The 16861-nt window shown below is 35.5% G+C and overlaps 1 protein-coding gene across 1 annotated transcript in view; it reads left to right on the plus strand.

Annotated features, from left to right (window-relative positions):
• The window catches only part of LOC100773941 (low-density lipoprotein receptor-related protein 1B), a 1050824-nt gene that overhangs the window by 316328 nt on the left and 717635 nt on the right, over positions 1–16861 (plus strand). The window contains exon 18 of the mRNA XM_035447074.1: positions 866–1033. Coding sequence (XP_035302965.1) covers positions 866–1033 — 168 coding nt within the window. The remainder of the gene's footprint in view (positions 1–865; positions 1034–16861) is intronic.

Genomic DNA, 16861 nt, shown 5'->3' on the forward strand with positions numbered 1-16861 from the left:
ACAGTGCTTCATTTTCAGATATTATTTTGAGCATAGACTAAATCTACAAAGATGAATAAAGGGAACAATTAAGGAAATGACCAGAACAATTTCAGGTTCCCAAAGCATTTTTGTAACCTTGGCAGTTTATGAATTATTGTACAATTATCCAGATGATCTTAACTCTGTCACCTTGCTTTTTATGTGCAGGTAATGATTTTCCCCTGTTCTTAATTGTATCATTATGCCAAGTCATTCTAAATGCAGGCAACTGAATTATATATTAATCAATGTTATTTAGTTCCATTTAATCCACTATCTTTGCATGTCCCCTTCCTCCCCCTCTTGAGTGGTCAATCCTGAGTATGAATCATTTCTAATGTGAACTTACAGCTTTCATGTATGAATCCAGTCCCAGTTCTGTAGGTAGCAGGGGAGGAATGAACAATAAATCATCAAGTCAAAGCTTAAAGACAAAGGCTCTGAGAAGACACAGCTGCAAGTTCTGAATCACACAAATGGTAGCTTCAAGTCATTATTTCACCTAATTCTATTGCACTGTATGAGCTGACATTCCTGTAGTCGCCACATTCCTCTTAATCCTTGTGGCAGAGAAGCAGTTAGTCAGTGGTTAGTTATTTATGAATGAATTACATTTTAAGTTGCAAAATCCAAAGATAGTGCTTTCTTTCTTTTGGTTTTGCATTTGCTATTAAACCAGAGGAGATGTAATATCAGTAAAACGGAGTCTATTCACAAGAAATGTTGGACATGAATGGATCTTTCCTTTTCCAAAATCATAAGCAAATTCTGCATATGGTACAAATGTAAGAAAAAAAATCTTCTTTCAAAGTAGCTTTTACTAGCTTTTAGTGTTTCTTTCCAGATGATGACTGCGGGGACCAGAGTGATGAAGTGGGCTGTGTTCACTCGTGCTTTGATGACCAGTTCAGATGTTCCATGGGCAGGTGTATCCCAGGGCATTGGGCCTGTGATGGTGACAATGACTGTGGAGACTTCAGCGATGAAACACATGACAATTGTACCAAATTGGGTCAGTAATTTTATAAATCTGTGAAATATAATTATAGGTTGACACATAATTAAACTATTTAGAGTATGTTATTAAATCACAAGCTAATTGCTCACCACATTAACAATACACATGAAAAACAGGGTAATATTACCGCTGACCTCTCTGTTTTTAATATTTCCCTTTCTATTCTGGTCTTTCACATCAGTGGTTGCCGCTACTTGGTTGAATTTTGTGCCTGTGGCTTTCAATATTCATTAAATGCTTTGCTACTATTTTTCTAACCTTATACAAATTTTAAAGCGTCTCAACAAAGAACAAAAAACACACAAAAGGATAGTTTTACTTTGCTATTATACCAAATCTCTTTCCCTGATAGTTGAGATAAGCATTTTGTAGTAAGTCAAATTACCCACATTTCCAGCTGATTGACTATCACAAATGAAATGAAAGAGTTCAAAGAGCTCATGACTATGGTTTAAAGCATATCTGTGATAAAGCAGACCCTGTCAACACCATGCATTGCTTTGTAAAATGCAATCTACCATCAGACATATTAGTAAGTTAAAAACAATATTATAATAACAGAAAAGAGTCAGTTTCTAAAACAATAATACTGTCATCTTTATTATTTAACAGACAATTTCTACTAAGAGAATTTATTTATTAATTCCATAAATATTAATTGAGTACTAAGGGCTAAGTAAAATGATTCAAAACGCAAGGCCTCTCTTTAAATAGGTGACATGCACACATATAAACTATAACACACTTTATTTAAGGTGATGGAATCTGGAGGATCAGTTACACCATGGAAGCTTATTTTTCAAAGGCTTTCCCTGATAGACACATCTGTCTTCTCCACACATTTGAGAACTCACAAAACTGTCAGTGTCTCAAACTCACATGACTGTAAGTGTCTCAAGGATTTTCTTCCATGTGGTATTCTCTCTGTTGTTGGAAACAACAGTGGCTAACTCTGTATACTAGGTTTTTAAAAGAAGGACCCTAGGTTTTATGTGAATTTGCCAATTGATCAATTTTTATTTGGTCTGTATTATGAGAATCATAGGAATGATCCAAAATGGCTGTTCAATGTCCCTGACCTCTGAGGTAAGGGAACACAACTACTTAAGTTATTGGTCATGACATGATTCATAATAGTTTTCCATTGGAGGTGGGGGGAGGAACAAATTATAAACTAGAAAGCAAGCATACAATTACTAACAAAATTTTTCATGCAGACATTTGAATTTAATTGTCTTCACATCAGGGAGATGTTGACTTATTAACATAGATTATATTAAATATTATCTGTCTTTTGTTCTCCATTATTCAATAACCTCATGTCCTTTGTCCTTTTCTTTCCCACGCCTCTCTTAGGTCTTTTTTGCATTCCTCCTTCTCTCAATGTGCTTTTTTCATGAGAATATGTAAAATGAAAACACTTATTACTAAACAGGCATAGGAGAAGATTGCATGCAGATAATTTTCCTTTTTAAAATAAATATTTGAAGCATTCATCTAGAGGGTAATTGACACCTCATTAATGCACTGCAGTTTAACTCATTTGCCCTACTCACAGATGTCTCTTCAGGCTTCTCATAGGGTGTGCATCTGTGCCCTGCTGGCAATGCCTCATAATATGCTATGAAAGATAAATTGCCCCAAAGTTAATATATTGTCATCTAGAAACAAGATCCTTTTCCTCTTTTCTATGAATATTTGTTGCAAGTTAAAGAGACCATTGCACATTAAGAATTTTGAAAAGATATTTCAGCCTCACAAATATCTACAGCCTCATGTAGACTCTTAAGAGTGCTTTCAGTTGGATTATCATATTGTCAGAGACATTTGAATTTTGTTTTGTTTTCTTTTGTTTTGTGAAACAGTTTTTTTTTTTTTATGTAACCAACCTGCCTGTCCTGGAACTCACTCTGTAGACCAGGATGGCCTTGAACTCTGCCTCCCTAGGGCTGGGATTAAAGTCTTGAGCCACCACTGCCCAGCTTACATATCTCAAAGTTATTATGCTTCTTGTTCACAGCAACTCAATTTTCCCACATATAGCTATAAAGGCCCAACTGTTAATGTTATTTTCTTATGTGATAGAACAATAAGGAAATTATTGAGATAATCTACATGATTCATAGACATATTTCAAGAAGCATGAGAGAATAGACTAAGTTTTAGCTTTGAGTTATATACTACACAAGGATTGTCTAACCAAGCATGCTACAAGATGAGGCCTAAGCACAACGGAGTAAAAATGGCATTTAGAATGGCTTTGAGACCACACAATCCCTTTATTTTCATCCTCTATTATTTTGATTACCCCTCTTGGTACAGAAGTTATGAAATAATATTTACATATAGTGTGGAAGTTATCATCACACATAAGACTTGTGTGGGAAGGGACAAGGTAGAGATTTGATGTAATTAGTCACATAATTCAGTTTCAAAACCTGCCGTGGAAGAAAGAGCAGGAGTTTCTGGCTTGAGTTTAAAGACTAGCTGTCAAAGCTCATTAAATCCCCCAAATAATTGCTCATCACTTTGCTGTACACTTCTTGGAAGACAGAGCATATGGTGCAGCCCCTCTTGACTCAAGTTCTTTTCAAAGGAGTAAAACAGTCCATAATTGGAATATTTCATATAGTATTTCCATGGCCATGGTGGGTTTTTTCATTGTAATGTAATATGCAACTCTAACAGAATAGTTCTCTTCTGTGTTAATGATCATCTATCCTTTTGCATCTTAATTTTATTTTGTTTGGGTTTCTCACTTTATAATTTCCTATAATCAAAGAACATAGTGTCTTCATAAGACATTGTTGTTACAAACACACACACACACACTCTAAAGAGAGAGCCAAAAGAGAAAAGGTAAAACAGAGAAATAAATGGAGAAAAATAGTCAATTTTGTAAAAGAAAATCATCCACAAGACTTCCATAAATTTTTTTGATTGACTTCCTGTCTCTCATCAATTCAACTGAAATTTGGTTTTGATATGTCTTATTTCTTCTGTAGTAACCATGACCTTTGTAGTCTTGTTGATTTGCATTGTCCTGGGTGAATAGGTTTTGTTTTATTTTTTTAAAGAACTGGCTGGACACACAGAATTTATTATGGGGAAAGTACTTGAGAGGCCAAGCATGGCCATTTACTTGAGTATTGAAAGTTTCATATAAAAAGGTGGTTTACATGTGTTTTACTTGCTTTCCAATTGCTGTGAGAAAGCAAAGTGACAGGTGATTTGGAGACGAATGAGTTTATTGGGGACTTAGAATTTCAGAGTGAATCCATTAACATCATGACAAGCAGCAGGCAGGCATCAGACAAGCAGCCATAGCACTGGAGCAGTAGTTGAGAGAGAGAGAAAGAGAGAAAGAGAGAGAGAGAGACAGAGACAGAGACAGAGACACAGAGACAGAGACACAGAGACAGAAAGAGACACACACACAGAGAGGTCTTAATGGGAATGGTGTGGGATTTAAAAAATGCAACACACTTCTTCAAAAAGTCCAAACTTCCTGATCATTCTCAACCCCTAAACTGTTTCATGAACTAGGGATGAAGCATTCAAATATATGACCCTATGAGGGCCATTCCCATTCAAGCTACTGCAACATATAAAGACATGCTGTAAAAGTGAGATAGCCTTTTCATATAAGTGTGCAAATTTGTATGTGAAATAGTAGAATAAGGACTCTAGATATTCTCGATATGCATAGATACAAATGCATAAAATAATTTTGATCTTACTATCACAGTTTAATTCATTTGAATTATGTAACAGTCAACTAGGCCTTTTATAAAATTTCACTTTATTTTACCCTTTTGGTTGGCATAAGACACTGCTAATACATTTACATGGCTATTTCTCTGTTAGATCACTCTGAAAATCTTTTTAAAGTTGGTATCCAATAATTTAGAATATTTATAATAGAGGAGGTGGCAGTTTTTTTCCAAGTTTAGATTTCCCCTAAACTTTGATGTTTTTCCTAAAAGCAAGTTAAATATTTTTCAAATATTTGCATTCTACATTATAAATAGACACCTAAATGATCATGTTTCTTTGTCATTGTTTCTAATGCCTTCTATATGGCTGTATAGAAGAAATACTTATTACCTCATGCACTAAGTGAACAAGTTGAAAGATTTTTGTGACATATGATCTTTTATTTATACAGCAAACACAGTTCAAATGCAAATTGAAAATTATGTATGCATGGTTTCTCAATGCTGATCTATTTTCAGTAATGCTTGACAATAATAATGCAATAATATAGTAATTTATCAATAAATATGCTCATACATGTGCATATTCCTCTGCCTACATGCTATTTTTAGTCTGATCTAACCACCTTTTTCCCTACTTTTAAAACATACATTTTCTCTCCTTCTGTCCAGTTCCTCAATAATTTATTCATTTCATGTCTTGGTTGTTCCCAAATTGTACAAAGAATCCAGAATAATCTCAACTTCTTTTTCTACCTTTGTGGCCATCAGTACTATTTACTTACTGCAGAGTAAATAACTGCTAAATATAAGTTTTATTCCAGAAACACAATTTTTTTTAGATTGTCAGTACCCATGGCAATATAGTGTTTTTTATCAGGAGTGGTATCGTGGGTTATACATAAATGAACCTGGGAGATATATATATATATATATATATATATATATATATATATATATATTATATTATTAATCTCGCTTTGCTCATTTTTTTTAGTAAACTGTCATCTGCCCAGGGTTTAATAAAAATAAAAGCACAGGACTTTATTCTCTTATCTCTTATTGGTTTTTCTTGTGTTTTCTGTAGGGTTCTTAGTATATTTTATATCATTTTTGCATCTACTGTTTAAGTAGTAGGTGCCAATGAGGAAAGTTATTTGCTTATAAAATGGTGGCAGAAATATAAGTTAGCATGTTGGTGACTGAGTGATCTCTAGGTACTTTGTATTTCTAACTTGTTTCAGAGATACAATACCCATCATTCACAAGATCAAGGTTCTTGTATAGGAGATCATAGCTTGAGTTCTTCATAAAGATGATGTGTTTCTACTATATCCAGCTTTTTAGATTGTTATTGAGCATATTCTGTTTGTCCCAACTTTATGTGACAACATTTATATTACCCACAAGTAATTACTGACTTACTCTGAATGACATACTTGGCTATTTGTAAAGATGAGATATGAAAATACCTTTCTTTTTACTACAGGCCATTGTAATGAAATTCTCAATGAGTGCCCTACAGACTCTGACCTTTGTATTAAACAGTAGCAATAAGTATGTCTGACCTTCCTTTAAATTTTAATCTCCTTTATTCCTTTCCTTACAATCCATCTTATTAAATCGATTCTGGAACCTTTCAACTGGAACAGCTCTGGAGATTCCTACACAGACAATTTTAATGTCTCTCCCCAAAAAATGTTTTCCAGTTATAAGAGGTTTGTTCTATAAGCATAAAAAAATTAGGAAGCTAGGAGCCGATCACAGATCATGGAGTTGAATTATTTTGTCTCACAAATAAGGACATTTATTCATTTAAACAAACTCCTATTCCTTTGAGTGTATAAAGAGCTGGTACTCTGCGTAAGAAATATTGAGATTTATGCATTTGAATCAGAGAGATATTTCCAACAGATTTTGACTGGAATGACCATTATAACTTGTTCAGCGGGAAATGAAGAATTAAAAATACCACTAACCAAGCAAAGCCAAATGAGCACTCTACCCAGGGGACTCTCAGGCCAGGCATCTAAACCTGATAATAACTGAAAATTCAGGTCACTTGTTTAATAATGGAAAACAAACAAACAAACAAACAAACAATAAAACACAAGTCTGAAGAAACACAACTTTTGATTTCCCACCTACGTCATGGGCATCCCAGTCAAATACTCAAATAAGCAGCAGTGTCTCGTCTTCTCCATGTAGGAAACAAATATCAAAATTTACTTTAGTAGGTCCAAGGTGATTTCAGTCACCTTGTCATTTTTCCTTCATGAAAACATTCAAAAGGTAATTTCTCATTATTTTTAAATTATGGTAAAAGAAGAAAAAATAGTTTCCTATGTTAACTGTTTAAAATGCATCTTATTAGTACTAAAGGTTTGCTCCTATCCCTGCACAAGCTTCACCTCCCACTGGTCTCTAGAGCACCTTCTGCTCAGAGCACACAGCAGCACAGGAAGAGTGTCTGTCTCTTTGTCATTTACTCATCTATTTGAGGAGAGGCACCTAGGGTCTGGCCAAGTGGTAGCTCATTTGAATATTCCCTGCTGATTTAAAGCTGATAAGGCATTTTTTCTTTTTCTTTTTTCTATTTATTTGTTTGTTTGTTTGTTTATTGGTTTTTCAAGACAGGGTTTCTCTGTGGCTTTTGGAGGCTGACCTGAAACTAGCTCTTGTAGACCACGCTGTTCTCGAACTCACAGAGATCCACCTGCCTCTGCCTCCCAAGTGCTGGGATTAAAGGCGTGCGCCACCACTGCCTGGCTCTTTTTCTTTTCTAAATCAACAGCAAATTTCTATTACAGCAAATTTCCCCTTAGTTTCTCCATTACTAACCTTTTGTGTGGTTTTGTGATGAAACCTTGGAATTCATTTCTTTTTTTTCCATTTGGGTACATTTCTTTACTCCTCTTTCTTGATATTTTTGTGATTAGAGATTCTACCTAACATACTGAAGTTATACAAATTGAATTTGGATTTGTAAAAAAATGTAAAAATTATTTTCTTAGGAAACAAAAAGAGAGGGCCATGGTACATGTATGATGGTCAGAGAATAATAACTGGGGAGAAGGAAGTCACGTCCTCTCCTTTTACAGTGGACTCCGAGGAAGTAGGGTTGCCACACTTGCACAAAACTGTAGAATCTAAGCTTTTCTGCTAAACCTGTGGGCCTTCAGTGGAGCCAATTGGATAGGAGTTCTGCCTATACAGCTGTCATTCTAGAACTGACTATGAGTCTAGAACTGATTCTGCTGTTTCTACTCCAACATCTTTCATGATTTTTTTAAAAAATGAATTTACTAATATGCAGAAGAAAAGAACAAAAACATTGCCAGTAATTCTCAGTATATTTTATTGAGGATGAGGTATTTCATATTTAAATATGAAGACATTTGCAAATCAAGTATTGACAAAACTCACAGTAATGTTTTTAATTATTCATCTTAATGAAAGTAAAAATTGTTTCCTTACAAAATACAATTCAATGTAAATTTAAGCTCTTCCTAATTGTTCAGAAACATTACATCCATTTTCAATGAAATATAAACTGTCTGGATTAGCTTTATTTTCTCACAGATTGATTTATTTCCTTTGGAAAATGTTAACACTGAGGTATCAAAACAATGTTAATTACCAATGGATTTTATCCACAGGAAGACACTTTATTTTCCATGACAAATTATATCTTCAAAGTTCATTTGAACTTTAATACAGTAAACAACTTTTGCATCAATAGCAAAGAAAGCTCAAGGATTTTCATTCAATTAATAAGAAAAGATCTTTTTTTCTATCTTTTTATTGCAAGTTGATTTTTTTCATACACTATATCATGATTATAGTTTCTCGGCCCTCTATTCCTCACCATTCCTCCTCAAACCTTTCCTCTCTGGATTCACTAACTTTCTGTCTCTCATTAGTAAAGCACAGGCTTCTAAGAGATAACAACCAAATGTGACAAAAATAAAATACAATAATATAAACAAAAACTATCAAATCTAGGCTAGACAAAGCAAAATAAAATACTAAAAGAGTCTCAATGGAAGGCACAGGAATCAGAAAGTCACTCATTCACATTCTCAAGAGAACCATAAAAAAATTAAACTGAAACCTATAACATATAGAGGACCTGATATAGACCTGTATCTGCTTTGTGCTTGCTGCTTGAGTCTCTGTGAGTTCTTATCAGCCTTACTCAGTTCATTCAGAAGGCCTTGATATCCCAATATCCTTCATCCCCTCTTTCTTTTACACTCTTTCCACATCCTCTTCTACAGAGTGCTCTGAGCTTTGAGGGGGAGTGGTTCGATGGAGATAACCAATTTTGTCCTCAGTATTCCAAACTCTCCTTCTCTCTCCCTCCCTAATGTCTAGCTGTGGGTCTGTATATATGTATTTATTTGCATCTGATGAAGAAGGAAGTTTCCCTGATGATGAATTAAAAAAGAAAACACTGATAAGTGAATATAGCAGAATATTATTAGGAGTCATTTAATCAATTTGTTTTTTAAAAGAGTAGTATTTGGTTTTATGCTAGGTCTCTGGGCTATTTAGTCTCTGGTTCTTGGTCACTTAACCATATTGTAGATAGGGCTTTAAGTCAAATAAGACTTTGGTTGGCTACTTCCACATTTTCTGTGCCACCATTGCTCTGCCACATTTTGCAGGCAGGACAAATTGTTGGTCAAAGTTTTTGTGCCTGGGTTAGTGTTCCAGTTTCTCTTTTGGTAGGCTACTGCAGTACTTTCCCACACCAAAGAGACTAGAATATAGGGATGAAGGCTCCATGTAGGATCTTCACTTCACTATGTTCAATGAGTTGTATAGGTGTTGTTCTCAGCCATGGGTCCCAGAAATCAGTTTGTGGAGAGGAATCTATTGTCATGGCAACAGTCTTGATTAATTGGGGATTTTCATCGGACAACAAATAACTTGGTTATAACCCAGTCCTGGTACTGGACAGCTTGTTTGATGAGAAGAGGTGGCCCATTGGGGTTCCATCTCCTCCATTATTAGAAGAAATCACAAGGACTGCCTTCTTATATTTTAGGAAGTTGCTACTGCACTCAGTTTCCATAACATCCCCCAAATGCCCCTCAATTGTACTTGTGCCTTCTCTCATTCCCACCCTTAACCCTTTGTACCCTTCCCTTCCCCACCCATTCACCCCATTCCTTTTCTCTCTGCCTGCAGTCCACCTATAGTATCTACTCTATTTTCCCTTTCCAGGAAGATCCATATGTTTGCCCTAGTCCCTCCAGTACCTAAATTCTCTACGTCAGAAAATTGTAGGTTGGTTATCATTTATTTACTATCTAATATCCACATGTAAGTGAATAATTATTTATCTTTATGGGTCTGCATTACCTCATTCAGAATGATTTCTTCCTAGTTCTTTCCTGTAAATTGCAGTCCAGTATTGTCTTTATCCATTCTTCTGTTGAGAGATTGATTCCAGTTTCTGGCTACTATGAATAAAGCAGCAATGAACATGGTTGATCAAATGTCCTTGTGGTAGGATGAAGTGCCCTTCTGTATATGTCAAAGAGTGATACAGCTGAATCATGAGGTATATCAATTCTCAACTTTTTGAAGAGTTGCCATATTGATTCCTTAGTGGCTGTACAAGTTTTTACTACAACACATAATGTGTTTCTTTTCTTCCATATCCTCACCAGCATAAGTTGCAACTTGTGTTGTTGATGATAACCATTCTGACAGGTGTAAGATAGAATCTCAAAGTCATGTTGATTTGTATTTCCCTTATGACTAAGAATATTGGACTTTTCTTTATTTCTAAGTCATTTCAAATTGCTCTACTGAGAATTGTATGTTTGTATCTGTACCCCACTTTTTAATTGAAATATTTGGTTTTCTTGGCATCTAGTTTTTTGATTTCTTTACATATATTTTAAATATTAGTACTCTATCCCATGTGAAGTTGGTAACAAAATTTTTCCATCCTTTGGGTTGCCATTTTGTCCAAAAGATGTATACTTTGCCTCATAAAAGCTTTTAAGTTTCATGAGGTCCATTCAACAATTGCTAATCTTAGTACTTGGGCTGTTGGCCTTCTCTTCAGGAAGTTGTCTCAGTTCAAGGTTATTCACCACTTTCTCTTCCATTGGGTTCTATGTATCTGATTTTATGTTGAGTCCTTTGATTGGTTTGGATTCAAGTTCTGTGTGGGGTGATAAGTATTGATTTATTTGCATTCTTCTACATGAAGATATCCACTTTGAACAGCACCATTTATTGGAAATACTGTCTTTTTGTCCACTGTGTATTTCTGGGTTATTTATCAGGTGTCCATTGGTATGTGGTATTATGTCTGTGTCTTCCATTAGACTCTATTGATCAACCTGTCTACGTTTATGCTACTGCTATGTGGTTATTACTAATAGAATTCTAGAATATAACTTGAAATTTGGAATGATGGAAGCTCCAGCAGTTCTTTTATTATTCTGGATTGTTTTAGCTAGGTTTTTTTCTGTTATTGTTCTATATGAAGTTGAGAAATGCCTTTTTAAGGGCTGAGAAGAATTGAGTAGAAATTTTAATGGGGATTTCATTGAGTCTCTAGTTTGCTTTTTGTTGATGGCCACTTTTAATATATTAACCATATGGACCAGAGCCATGAGCAAGGGAAATCCATCCATCTTATGGTAACATTTTCATTTTTTGTCTTCAAAGACTTGAAGTTTTTATCGTACAAGTCTTTCACTTGCTTCGTTAGAGTTAACCCAACATATTGCATGTTATTTAAGGCTATTGTGAAAAGTGTTGTTTCCTTGATTTCTTTCTCAGTCTATTTGTCATTCCTATGTAGGAACACTACTTTTTCTATGTCAATTTTTTATCCAGGTACATTGCTAAGAGAGTTTATCAGGTATAGAAGTTTTCAGACAGAAGTTTAAGGTCACATTTATTAACTCTCTGCAAATAAAAATACTTTGGCATCTTCCTTTCCAATTTGTATCACTTTGATGTCTACTTCACTTGTCTTATTTCTCTAGCTAAGAATTTACCTACTGTATTGAATATGTATATAGAGAGTAGACAACCTTGTCTTGTTCCAATTCAGCTGAATTGCATTGAGTTTCTCTCCACTTAAATTGATGTTGCCTATAGGCTTGCTGGAAAGTATCTTTATTATGTTTTAAGTGTATCCTTTGCATTCCTAGTTTCTCGAGGACTTTTAATATGAAGGAGTGTTGGATAATGTCAAAGGCCTTTTCTGCATCTAATGAGATGATGATGTATTTGTTTCTTTTAGTTTGTGTATATGATGATTACATTTATTGATTTTTGTAAATTGAAAATTGTACTGTCCTTGCATCTCTGGGATGAAGCCTATTTGATCATGGTGGTTGATTTTTTGATATCTTCTTAGACTCAATTTTTGACTCTTTTATTGATTGTTTTTGCATTTATGTTTATAGTGGGAAATTACCAATACGGAGTCAGGTAGAAATATAAGGGTATTTAATAGGGAAATGCCTTACTTACAGAGCGACCTAGCCAGCCGTCGTGGTCCAGCAAGTACCAAAGTGAAACTGAAAGAGAAAACACAGTCACTCTACGTCACCCTGACCACGCCGTCGCAAGCGTGGTCAGGCACACCTGTAGCCAGCCCCTAAGTAGGCATGGCTACAGCTTCCCCTACATATGTTCATAAGGGAAATTGGTCTATAATTTTCCTTCTTTGTTGAGCTTTTATGTGTTGTGGTTATCAGGGTGACAGTGGCCTTATAAAATGAATTGGGCGATATTCCTTCAGTTTCTACTTTTGAGAATGATTTGAAAATTATTGGCATTAACTCTTCTTTAAAAGAAAAAATCTTCTACAGGACTGTTTTATTTTTATTGTTACTATTATTATTATTATTGGATGTTTAATGACTGATTCTCTTTCACTGGGGATTTTAGGTCTGTTTAAATTACTTATATGATCTTGATTTAACTTTGGTAAGTGATACCTATCCAGGAAGAAAATGAATGGAACTGGAGAGATGGCTCAGTGGTTAAGAGCACATATTGCTCTTCCAGAGGACCTGGGTTTAATTTCCAGTACTCACATCTGTCCAAGACTTTTTTTTTTTTGATTGGGAGATGTTTAATGACTGATTTATGACTCCTTGAAATGGGGTCAGACATTGAAGACCAGAAACCATGTAGGGGCTTCCATAGTGCTGGCATGAAACTATGTGTTTGGATTCAGAGGACCAGGAGGAGATGGGAGGAAATACAAATAGTCTACTTGCTTCACTGGCAGGAGTGATTTGTGAGTTAGCATAGAGCACCTGAAGAAGTTAAGGAATGGGTTAAACCAGCAAGTAGAGAAATGGAGGTTAAAGGGGAAGGTCTGTGAGTTCTACAGGAGATCTTAGTAGAGGTGGAAGGAAGGCTGCAAAAGGTGTTCTTCTGCAAAGATAGGGATGAGACTGAAGAAGTAGGTTTGGAGGGAGTGGTGAAGGTCTTCAATTAGCTTACATGTTTCCCTGGCCTGCTCAGCTGGTTTGTTCATAAGGAATGCATGCTGGTGTTGGAGGCTAGGATACTGGGGTGAGTTGGGGGAAGGTTGGAAGAGAAGATCTTAGTAATCTGTTGGATATTGGCTCAGAGAGAACGGGGAGACCACAGGTGTTCTGCTACTGAGTTGGTGTAAGACTGGAGAAATTGGGACTGAAGGAGCAGAAAGAGAGGTGGAGTTCTGCAGTGAAACTAACTGCTTCTCTAGTAGAAGTGGCCTTGGGGTTAGTAAGCAGTGCCTGATATAGATGGGAGCTGGAATAAAGTAATGACTGGGGAAAGGAGGTTATTGGGGAACCATCTGAGGGATCCATAGTAGGTGAGGCAAGAAAATATAGTTTTAAGAATATACATAATTTCTACAAATGTACTTACTGGAAAAACTGAAATAAGTTGTATAAACATACTATGTGTGATGAGAACACCATTTGCTAGCAGGGACGGCTATCATTCTCATATTGCTCTGCCGAAAATTCTTAATGAAGGAATCTATACTTGTTTGAAGGCAATATATCTTCTGTATTAAGATAATATTTATATATCCTGATGCCAGAGTAACATCATTTGATGGACAATATGGTTAGCATCCAGAGACAACAGGCATCAGGAGGGCTAAGCTTCCTCTTGTGTCTTGTTCATTCAACAGAAGTGAAAGCAGTACTAACAAGAGCTCTCTATACTCCATAGTGCAGCTGTGCTTCTGGGTTCTTACACTAAGGCTTAGTCAAGCTTTGCTTCTCCAGTGTCACACTGGCTTACTGTTATTGAAAGAGAAAGACCAGATATTGAGATGGAAGCAAACAAAACAAATAGAGGGAAAAAAGGCAATCTACATCATAATTAATTCAACTCTCAATGACTGAATAGTGTTCATGATGTTGTGGAAGTAAAGCAATTAACAGTGGGAACATTTCTCTTAAAATATCTCTTAAACTCCTTCAGAAACTGTTTGATCTGTCACCATTTATTTCCGTATTTATTTGGAAACTTAACTGGATTTCACTTTATTCTCTTTATTGAAGCCACCAAAATCCTCTTCAGAAATTACTCTGGTGTTTAAATTCATACACTGAAATACCACAACCATCCTCATATAGATAATCACTGTACCATGGAATTCCATCATGCAGACTTTTAATGTTATACTTTTAAGATAAAAAACATGAAAGTATGGCTTATGGACCATAATTGTAAATTAAAACAACTAGGAAATCTTTACTGTTTAAATTATCTTTGAAAATAATTTAATCCTTGCCTATTTCATTAACCAGCACTATTATTTAGCTTGAAAGCAAGGGTAAGTAACAATGGACATCATCCCTTTGTACACCTAAGATTATTCCATGTGATAAGCGCAAATTCTCTAGCACTTAGAGTGGCTAAACAAATAAATATGTGTCCCAATAAGACTTTATCTATTGAGCAGATTGAATACTGGAATTGCTCTGCAGCTTATACTTTGCCTGCTTTTCACTGAGAGCAAAAGTAGCAGATTATAATCTAAATATCAAATGTCTTGTGTAACTTTATGCTTATGTTTCACAGAATATCACACTTACAAGGCAAAGTGCCATGCAGAGAAGGAAAGGCTAGAATAAAATGTTGTGTGCCACTAATACTTTTTACATATCCCGTATCCCTCCTTTGAACATATGTCACATACCTGTGTACATAGACATATTCCTTACTTTTTAAGGAGTTATTTATGTTATGTGTTTGAGTGTTTTGATTTGATATGCATCCAGGAGCCACATATGTGTAGATACATGGAAATAAGAATAGACCCTCACATATCTGAAAATTGGAGCTTGTGAACCTCCATGTGGGTGCTAGGAACTGAATCTCTGTCTTCTGTAAGAATAGTAACTGCTCTTAACATTAAGACATCTGTCTTGTTTAGGGTTTCTATTGTTGTAATGAATAAACATAATAAAAAGAAAGTTGGGAAGGAAAGCATTTATTTGGCTTATACTTCAGCATTGTTGTTCATCAGTGAAGGAAGTCAGGACAGGAATTCAATCAAGGTAGGCTTTCAGAGGAGCTCATGCAGAGGTCATAAAGGGCAGCTGCTTACTGGGTTTCGTCTTATGGCTTGTTCAACCCACCTTCTTACAGAACCCAGGACCAATAGCCCATGGCTGGCAGCATTCATTTACTGAACTCCATTGTTCAGTAAATGAGAAAATGTTTTACAGATAGGTCTCAAGGAGGCACTGGGGGCATTAAAGTCATGTTTTATTTATTTATTTATTAGCTAGCCCATCACCTCCACTATATTCAGATTCTGTGTGAAATATTTATGTTAGTGTTTTTTAATAATATAAATTTTATATGGAAGAGCCCAATATTTTCTATAGATTTAACTTCAATATTCTTATAACCATCTAGGGAAATTTTATTTTAGAGTAGATTGAAAATTTTGTCTTGTGTTTATTGAGTGTGTTCATGTCTATGTGCTAACATAAACGCAATATGTTTATATCTGGGCATCTACACATTCTTTCAATATTACCCTTTAAAAGATACAAACAACATATACATCAAAATCTGAAAAATGATCTTATTTCCTCTTAGTGTTAAATGGTCTTGATTAGGACATCTCATGTTATACTAAGTGAAATTCCAGACTGCATAGGAGGGTTTCGAGGGTACTTGTTTGCTTTAAAACAAAGTTTCAAACCAGTGTCCTGGCAGTATTTGAAGGTGAACAGTGGGGGAGGGAAGTAAAGGGAATAAAGCAGGGAGACCTGAAAAATCCAGCAGGTGTTGGCTTTTTATTAGTCACCAAGGCCCAGTGAATCAGCTAATATGCATCAGTTAGTTTAGAGGGAAACCTCATGTTTGTCTTTACTACTAGTTCATGGTGGCATAGAACAGGCAGCGTTCACATAGAAATAGGTCACACATTACATGTATGAAGGCTAGACCCCAATACAGATCCATGATGAGCACAGGCATCCCAGGATTTGAGAGAGTGACAGAGACAGAGAGAGACAGAGAAAGAGAGAGACCCACAGAGAGAGATAGAAAGAGAGGAAAGAGAGATCTGATTCCCAAATTTTCTCAAGACCAAATAGAACCCGACATTGTTAGGGGAAACCTAAACTCCCCTGAAGTACGAACAAACTAAGGCTTTCTTCATCTGTTGACAAGTAGGGTGAGGCCACGAATCTGCTGTAGACTAGCTTCTGTGATGAAGAAAAATATCTAGAAAGTAATTCTTGAACAAATGCCTTCCATTGCTGAAGGAATATTTAATACATAATAGTTGTTCAGAAAGCTGGACCAGGCAAAATGATATGTGACTCAAAACCTGCAAGAAGGTTGATACTCAGGCAGCATAGAGATTTATACATTTCAAAGCAGTGAACAATGGATAGTAAGTTAAGGCATAAACCCATTAAGGCAATAAAAATAATTTTCCAGATTGGATGCAAATTTTAAAAGTTTAAAAATTTAGCATATTTCCCACCCTATACTCTCTTTCCTCTGAAAGGAAGACTTACTAAGCCAGAGAATGAATGTGTGTGTGTGTGTGTGTGTGTGTGTGTGTTGTACAATAATTGCAATT

The sequence above is a fragment of the Cricetulus griseus genome, chromosome 6 (genome assembly GCF_003668045.3).
Source record: "Cricetulus griseus strain 17A/GY chromosome 6, alternate assembly CriGri-PICRH-1.0, whole genome shotgun sequence".
NCBI classification, from domain to species: Eukaryota; Metazoa; Chordata; class Mammalia; order Rodentia; family Cricetidae; genus Cricetulus; species Cricetulus griseus.